At 38.8% G+C, this 8,350-nt stretch overlaps 1 protein-coding gene across 1 annotated transcript; it reads left to right on the plus strand.

The window, feature by feature from the left end:
* The first annotated feature begins 853 nt into the window (after nucleotides 1–853).
* On the plus strand, nucleotides 854–8,057 carry LOC149410025 (uncharacterized). Its single transcript, XM_089648997.1, has 2 exons — nucleotides 854–1,145; nucleotides 2,913–8,057. Exons 1-2 carry the CDS (start codon nucleotides 1,023–1,025, stop codon nucleotides 4,860–4,862), a joined length of 2,073 nt encoding a protein of 690 aa, XP_089505123.1. The 5' UTR covers nucleotides 854–1,022; the 3' UTR covers nucleotides 4,863–8,057.
* Nucleotides 8,058–8,350: the final 293 nt, after the last annotated feature.

Below are 8,350 nucleotides of genomic sequence, written 5' to 3' on the forward strand. Positions count from 1 at the left end.
CTTTAGAAGAATATTGAATTGTTAGATTGGGTTAAAAAAAGTGTGATTGTACTCTCGTGCGCGTCCAATAAAAACCTTTAAAAGCTTTCAAAACATCGTTACATACTCCAACATTTCTTTTGACTTTAATTTTGTCAAAATACATTGCACATTATTGGTTTATTTAGATAGTTTTCTGGTAAGTCACTTAAACTTTGTCTTATTTACTTTTTCCGTTAAAAACAACGCACGACTTTTGATCTTTAAACCGATACTGATTAAGAGAGGGGTAAATAGATAAAAATCCCAAATGTATAACGCGTCGGGTATTAACGAATATGCATCCCGGCGGGTGCCGTTGTTGGTTTTCTACCCCGTGTATATTTCCATACAAATCGGCGCTGGCTAGAGGAAAGCGGCTGCAGTGCCTCTGGCGACTGACTGACGAGAAGATCAATTAAATTACAGGATTATGTGTATGTATTGGTGGTTCATGCAATATGTACATATTCACTTCCAACAGTGGTGTCCTTACTGAGAAACAATCTTCTTACTTGCTTACGCCTACTAATTGTGTTTGACTGAAAAGGGACAACAAGCGTACATTTTACTAAAATTTAAAAAAAAACGACATTTTTGCGTTATTTAAAAAGTTTTATTGTGTGTTTTCTTTATTACATTGATAATGAGTTTTTTTTTCGTTTTAGCTTGAATATGCTTTTCTGAAATCAAATAACACAATAGTAAGCACTGTGTTCGAATCAACTTTGCCTTTAAAACCAGAATTTTGTCGCTAGGAATATGGTTAAGATAAATCTCGCTACTTTCCGGCTTATACGGCTGGCGACTGGCAACACCGCGTTATAATGCTTGTCTGTTGGCGTGTTCTGCATTATGGACCGCCGCCGTACAATAGATAATCTTCTCTTTGGCATTGAAACCACAAAATAATCTTTGACTATTTATCTGTCAACTAGATTCAAAAAATATTTTAGCGGGTCTTTTAATAACAGAGTGATAATATATTAATATAAATAAGTGTAATGTCTCCCGATGAGGAAATGGCCGTCTGGTTCAAGACCTGCCGTGGCTGCATGACTGACGCATCTCTTGTGCCGATTCGGGAAGATTTAAGGACCAAGTTTTTCGAGAGCACGTCTATTATGGTTAGTTAATAATGACGTTTGTGTATTTTTAATAACTTATTTGGTTGTAAAAATATCTCGTAAAGATGCCCTGACGTTTTACTAATGGTTATGACATGTATGCATTCCTAACATTTAGAAGCGACTTAACCCTTTTCAGTGATATATTTTATGTTTTACTAAGTTATTATTTATATATTTTACAGTAAAAGTAATTAATTTATAATTTAGGTAAACAATAGATCATTCATGTATATATATATATATAATGGGTAGATTGTGTATAATAAGAGAGTGCAGAGTTGTTGTTGCCCGTTGCACATTTTGACCATAAGATAATCATAATACAACTTAAATTAATAGTTAATGTTAACTATAAATTCTGTACCTTTATATAATAAGTGATACCATTTCTACTAGGCCATTTATTTTTTATTTTTTTTCTTATTAATATTGGCTATGAGCAGTAGCGGCTAGCGCTAAGGAGCGTTAGAGCAACACAGTCCTTAAATTTGGGTCAATCTAAAAGTAATAATTACTAACCAATAATAATACCACCAAAAACCAAAGCAAATAACAGCTAGAATTTTCGTTTTTTGTTTCACCTGTTGCGAGCGAATTCCATATCGCTCACTGAGAAATGTCACCTAGGAACATCAATTATCTATAGGCGCAGAGCATGAATGTTGACCATAGTATTGAAATTTCTCTGAAAGATGAATGGCGCTCACCAATGCCTCTGAACACGCGAGGCGGAAATACCCAGACACAATATATTTATTTGTCACGCCGAGATGGCGCCACTTTGGTTCACAGTTCTCGTACTGATAATTTCAGCAGGTTTACCCGGCGTAAGGGATTTTAGCTTTTTTTTTTTTTTATGTGACACCTCACAAGAGTGTCCCTGCCTGTGCAGTGTACAGACAGGGGAACTATGTCACCACCCGGTTGGGCGGCGTTGTGAGGCGGAATAAGGTAGGGGCTGTAGGAAGGGATTTGTTAATGCGGGCCTTGAAGAGGCTCGGATTATAGGAGGGAGGAAAAACAGATGCCGGTAGCTCGTTCCACATACGAGCCGACTTACACAAAAACGAGTCGTAAAAACGGCCCGTTCTCATGAAGCCAACGTCAACCGTGAACGGGTGTTCAGTTCGTGTCCGTCGAGTTTCGCGCATGTGCACCGGTGCAATGGAATCAATGCTGCTAGCTCCTTGGAGCAGGCTCCATTGAAATACCTGTAGAACAGACACAGCATGCCTACATTGCGTCTATGCATTAGAGAAGGCAATCGGTCTGTTAACAACGGATTGTCAATCAGACGGATCGCTCTCCTTTGCACAGATTCAAGCAGGTTTATCAAGTATTTTGGGGCTTGACAATATTTTTGGCGTATCACCTATTTTGGTATTAAAATTTATAAAAACTCTTATATTCTGTGAATTTATTTTGATTATGGTCCTACTAATTACATCTCCATTTTAACCAGCTCTTTGCTTGCAGTGTGGTAGATACATCCAGGTGAAAGACCACCATTTAAATTCGAAACTTTGCTTGAAATGGCTTCAGTCATGTTTGGCGACCAAATCTGAATACCCAGGTACTTCCCCACCTTCCTCTTACGCATCTCCCTCCCCCCTCCACACCCTAGCTCCGTTAGCAGGGAGCAGTTGGGAATTGGGACTCTTGTGCTCTATTACACTAATACAATTGTAATATTATTCTTTTTCGTATTTTTGAAAAGTAGTATATGTTACCATGTTTTTTTAATAAAATAATATTTATTTGCAGGTTTCACAAGGCGATGGGCTGCCCTCTTACCTCTGCCTGGACTGCCTGGATACCATGAACTACGCACACCAGTTCAAGAAGGAGTGCCTGCGCATTGACGCCCGTCTCCGCCAAAACCTCCTCATGCGAAACAAACACAAGACAAATAAAGGAAACAACATCATAGCCCCCAAAGAAAACAAAAACAACAACAATGTGGTCCTACAAGAGATCAACAAGAAGCTCACCAACAAAGGCAGTGGCCGGGTGCAACACATCAAGATCGAAAAGGTCGATGGACAAGTCGAGAATGAAGATGAAGATTGTTATTACGTGGTCATTATTAACGAAGACGGTAAAGGAGAAAAAACCATGCAAGCCGTCAAGGTAGAAAATCCAGAAGATGATTCCCTTCTTATAAACATGAAGCAAGAACAGACCGAGGCCGTAGAACATGAAGAAGCTTTCATCGAAATGGAAGAGTTCCAAGATTCAGAATTCTCCCAAGATGTTCAAGAATCAAATATTGAAGAAGATGGAGAAGATGATCCAAGCCCCTTGGATAACGCCGATGATGGTCAGAGCGATAATATCGAACTCCAAGAGATACCCATGGAAGAGACCGAAGATGCATTAGAGTCGCAAGAAAACCTGAAAATGGAAGAAGGACAACTGAACCTTATTCAAGTGTTGTCCGGGAACGGAGAAACCATCGAAGGAAACGTTATAGAGTTCTCGGATTACGTCGCCACAGACCTAGCCATGTCCGAGGACGGGATGGCCTATACAGAGCAAGAGGTCATCGTAGGGAACGGAGAAGGCGACTACGAGATCATCTGCAATGGGTCAGAGATCAACGACGACGAAGAAGAAGAAACCATCGCCGTCATGCAACAAATGGACGGGAGTTTTCTGTGTGACTGCGGAGAGGCTTTTGTAGACTTTGGAGATTACGAGACCCACACCAAGACACACAACGTGTTTGCGTGCTCTGTATGCAACCGTGGATTTGAGTCTAAAGAAATCGTACAGGGACACATGTTGCTGCACACATCTACAGACCCGAGCATACCATGTCCATTTTGCTTCCAGCTTATAAAGCGCAACATGATCACGACTCATATTAAGATCAATCACAATCAAGCTCGCCCGTCTTGCTCTGTTTGTGATAAGTCCTTCGCTAATGAGCACAATCTCAAGCGTCACATGGTCATCCACTCGGGAGAGAAGAAATACGAGTGTGACATTTGCGGCAAGCGCTTCAACCAGAAGGTTTCCATGCAGAACCACAGAGTTCTCCACTCGCGAGAGGACTGCTCACTAACCCTCAAGTGCCAGTGCTGCCAGAGATTGTTCGCAAACGAAGCCGAGGTTCTTCTGCATGAAGAAGAAGGCTGCGAACCCGCCGCAGATGACAAACCATTCTCGTGCGTGACCTGTGGGAAACAGTACTTGACCATGACGTCTTTACGCAGTCACATCGAGTACCTCCACAACAATCCGCAGATGGAATTACTCTGCCCTGAATGCGGAGAGGTTCTCCCGTCGCGTAAGGCCATGTATTCCCACGCGTACACGCACAAGCAAGCCAAAGTAAAGAATCTGAAGCGATTTGCTTGCAGCACGTGCGGGAAAGGTTGTTCAAGCCACGCAATGCTGCTAATGCACGAACGGGTACACACCAATGAGCGTCCGTACAAATGCACCAAGTGCACGCTTGCATTCAAAACCAAGACGCACTTAACAACACATCAGTTGACTCACACGCAAGAGAAGAGATTTGGCTGCTCCGTCTGCATGAAGTTCTTTGCGCTGAAGGGCAACCTCGTGGTACATTTGAGAACCCATACCGGGGAACGTCCTTACGTTTGTTCCATTTGCAACCAAGCCTTCATCGACTCCAAGTATCTGAAGAAACACAAGCAGCGAAGACACGATATGGCCAATATGCCTTGGAATCAGTACTATTAGAATGTAAATCTTTGTCACTATGAAGGTGACATCTTTATCCCTTTTTTAGCTGTAGTCCCCGGCGTTGCCCGGGCTTTATGCAGAGTTTTTCGAAATTTAATGTAGACAGTGACCTTACTCTTGTTTTGAAGGTCAAGTGCGCAAAATTTCATCCGTCTCGGAATAAAACTGTAGATTTGTATGCAAATCAAACCCACACCTCCCACCCGGTGTCCGCCACGCGGCCGCAATATACCCTCTCCTTTATCTAAATAGATGTATTGAACAAAGTCTTCTGGGAGTATCCCAGAAATTTCGCTTTTTTTATTTTAAAACTTATCGTGTGAGCGATATTCTATTTTAATTTTTTTAGATGGAACCATCGTCAGTTTTTGATTGGATCACAATAGAGGAGTATAATTTTAATTAACCGTATAATTTTTTTTTTTGGCGCAAAATTTATAACCAAAGAAATTTTCCAATGAAATCTTAATTTCAAATAATTATTGGCAATATATCACAAGTGCAAGATTTTTTTTTCGAATACTTATTTATTTGTAAATTGTTTATGTTTAAGTTTTAAAAAGCATTAGTTGCATCGTACACCTAAATTTTTTATGTACGTTCACAAATTTAATATTTCAGATTAATTGTCAGACAGTCCTAGAGGTTAAACAGCCAGAATTGACAGGAACAAAGTACTCGTACTGATGCATTGCTTGCATATAGTATGTTTCAATTTTGTTATTCAACTTCATTTGAATTCAAAAAAAATTCCAGTGAAATAATTAATTTTTTTAATTTAATTTATTAAATAAAAAAACTAGCTTCCAGCGCTAGATAATATTGGTTTATTAATTCCTTAATTTTATCACTGGTCTGTAATTAAAATTATCTAGATTTATTAACTATTTTTTAGAATAATATTATGTGTAAGGAGTTTTTTTTATAATAAGTTAGCTCTATTCAGTTTGGTATTTAAAATGACACAATTTTCGCCATTCTGATTTTATATTCATCGAAATGTGCCAAAAAAATTGCGGCAGTGAATATTTTGCTCCTCGTGTGAAAAGGGCTTTTTAGCAATTCAATTTAAATATTTAAGTTAGTGGTTTTTCCTTATTTTAGCATTGTTTCTGTAAAAAGTGTGAATACAATACCAGATGAACAAGGTTTTTTTTTTACCATGCAGTGTAAATGAGTTATACATAAATAAATAATTATGAGTGGTAAAATTAACTATACATAGTTTTAATTTCTCACAAATTAAATTCTTATTTGAATTTAACACCAATTTAAATAATATTTGTAAAAGTGAAAAGATTTTTAACTTTTTGCCAAACTTATTTTATGGGTCTTATAAACGTGTTTTAAATTTTACACAATTGATAAACAACCATTACCATAGTGAGGATAAATGATTGCTTACCATTATCGAAGAAAGCAAACACTTTGTGGCTTGACATTATACAAATGAAAAAGTTCTTTAAAACCACTTAATTTGATTTATACATCTCGACCGGTTTCAGTTTCAACTGTCATCATTCAAGGTTGAGATCAACCGAAACCGGTTGACGTGTATAAATCAAATTACGTGGTTTTAAAGAAGTTTTTCATTTGTATAATGTCATATAACTTCATATTTGAAAATGCTTGATCAATTTAACACGCCCCACTTCTATCAGTAGTTTTTATCGGTGTTGGTATCGCTGAATGTTAGGTTGGTCTCCTTAGCCACTGCGTTGCTTCCAATATGTTGTATGATGGCTGAGCGAGCAAGCCCCTAGCTTTGCAGTTCATATGAGAACCAGGGTAGCAGGAATGGGAGGATAAATACCTATAGAATCCCGTCATAGTTCAGATTCCGGCATCGAAGCACACTGGACAAAGATATTAGCTGCGTTAATCTTGAATGCTATGGATTAATTATCATCATCACTACATAATTATCTTTACATACATCCCAGGATGGGATTTGCTCTCCACAAATGTTACCTACTGTCTGCGGTCCTTGCTATTTGACTCCAGGCAGTCCTCAGTCCTTCCTGTCCTGCTCCAATCATCTTCCACACAGTCTATCCAACTCTTGGTCACTTTCACATAATTTTCGGTGGCCACAGAAAATTACTAACTAACCATCACGCCGTTTCTTCGCAGGGGTAGGCAGAGAGGACGGACCACCAAAAAACTTGGTCTTGGCACACACTCCTTACCTCAATCACATTAATTCATCATGTCATACTGTTCTATTCTTCTGACTCTTGACATAGCACAACTTCACTTGATGGTGCTGTGTCTTCCTAGGGCGTCCCCGACTTCTTCTGCCATTTGCATTTGCGTCGTGCCTAAGTCATAAATCGTCTAAGCATCGCTTTATTAGTCTTGATCACTATGCGTACATTAGCCTTGCATTCTTTGCCAGTCTCCGCTTTTCTCATGCGACCATCACGATTCTACTACACATTTGCCTTGGAAATTTCATTTCTACAGTGTTCAGTCTACTTTCACCCTTCCTCTGCCAGTTCCATGCCTCACTACCGTGCATCAGTATAGGTACCAGCACTCCATTGTGAAGTGCTAGCTTCGATTATTACTTAAGTTATGTATGTTATATTCATAGATATACTTGTGGTGGTCACAGATTACTCCGCGAGCCAGTGTTGCCATTGGTGGGAAGTATTAAAGTAGTTCCACAAAATAAAGGGAATGCATGAAATCTTGCAGACTGTCGCTGAGCTATGAACAATCTGCACAGACTATTAAAGCAGGGCTATGCAATGAATGCTGTGCGTTTGGGGTGTAGTAGAAACAAAGGCGGGGCACTGCTGTGCATAAGGATGAACAACGTTTCATACTAATATTCGGATGATTCGTATAGCACGATTTTTTGTGAAAAATCACCTCAAGGGAGCTGTACGAATACAGGATATATTTATATAATGCTCTATACTAACTATGGACTAGACAAACTATTACAACAGCTTATGGCTAACCGATTGCATCTAACGGTTCGTTGATCAATAATACAAAACTAATGTACAATGCATTTGACCTATGAACGAGATGCTGCGTTAGAATGTGCGTGTGTAAAACATACAGGACCATACTTACCTGGGAGGTCACTTGAGATTATAAAAGACATTAGATACAGTTTGCACGCAGAGGACATAATTTGGAACATGTGTTATTGGAAATGCGATTATTTAATTCTGGTATTTATTTGTAACGATTTTTTAATAAGGAATGATCCATGATTAGTTATGCCCAAGAGCAACACTAATAAAAAATGTAAATCAAATATGGATTGCGTGTATTCTGAAATAAAAACATATTCAATCAACTGTAAATTAAAGAAGGATGAGTTTAACAAATAATCGTTTATTCAGAATGGAAGCTAGTACAATATAAGTTTAATTAAATAAATGAAGTAGCAGAGGAGACTCTATTTTTTTAAACTAAAGGATTCTCAGGGCCGTGTGCAGGACTCGAAGAGCATCTGCATGTTGAAT

This window comes from Hesperophylax consimilis, chromosome 28, assembly GCF_061612785.1.
Source record: "Hesperophylax consimilis isolate HC1 chromosome 28, BYU_Hcon_1.0, whole genome shotgun sequence".
Lineage (NCBI taxonomy): Eukaryota > Metazoa > Arthropoda > Insecta > Trichoptera > Limnephilidae > Hesperophylax > Hesperophylax consimilis.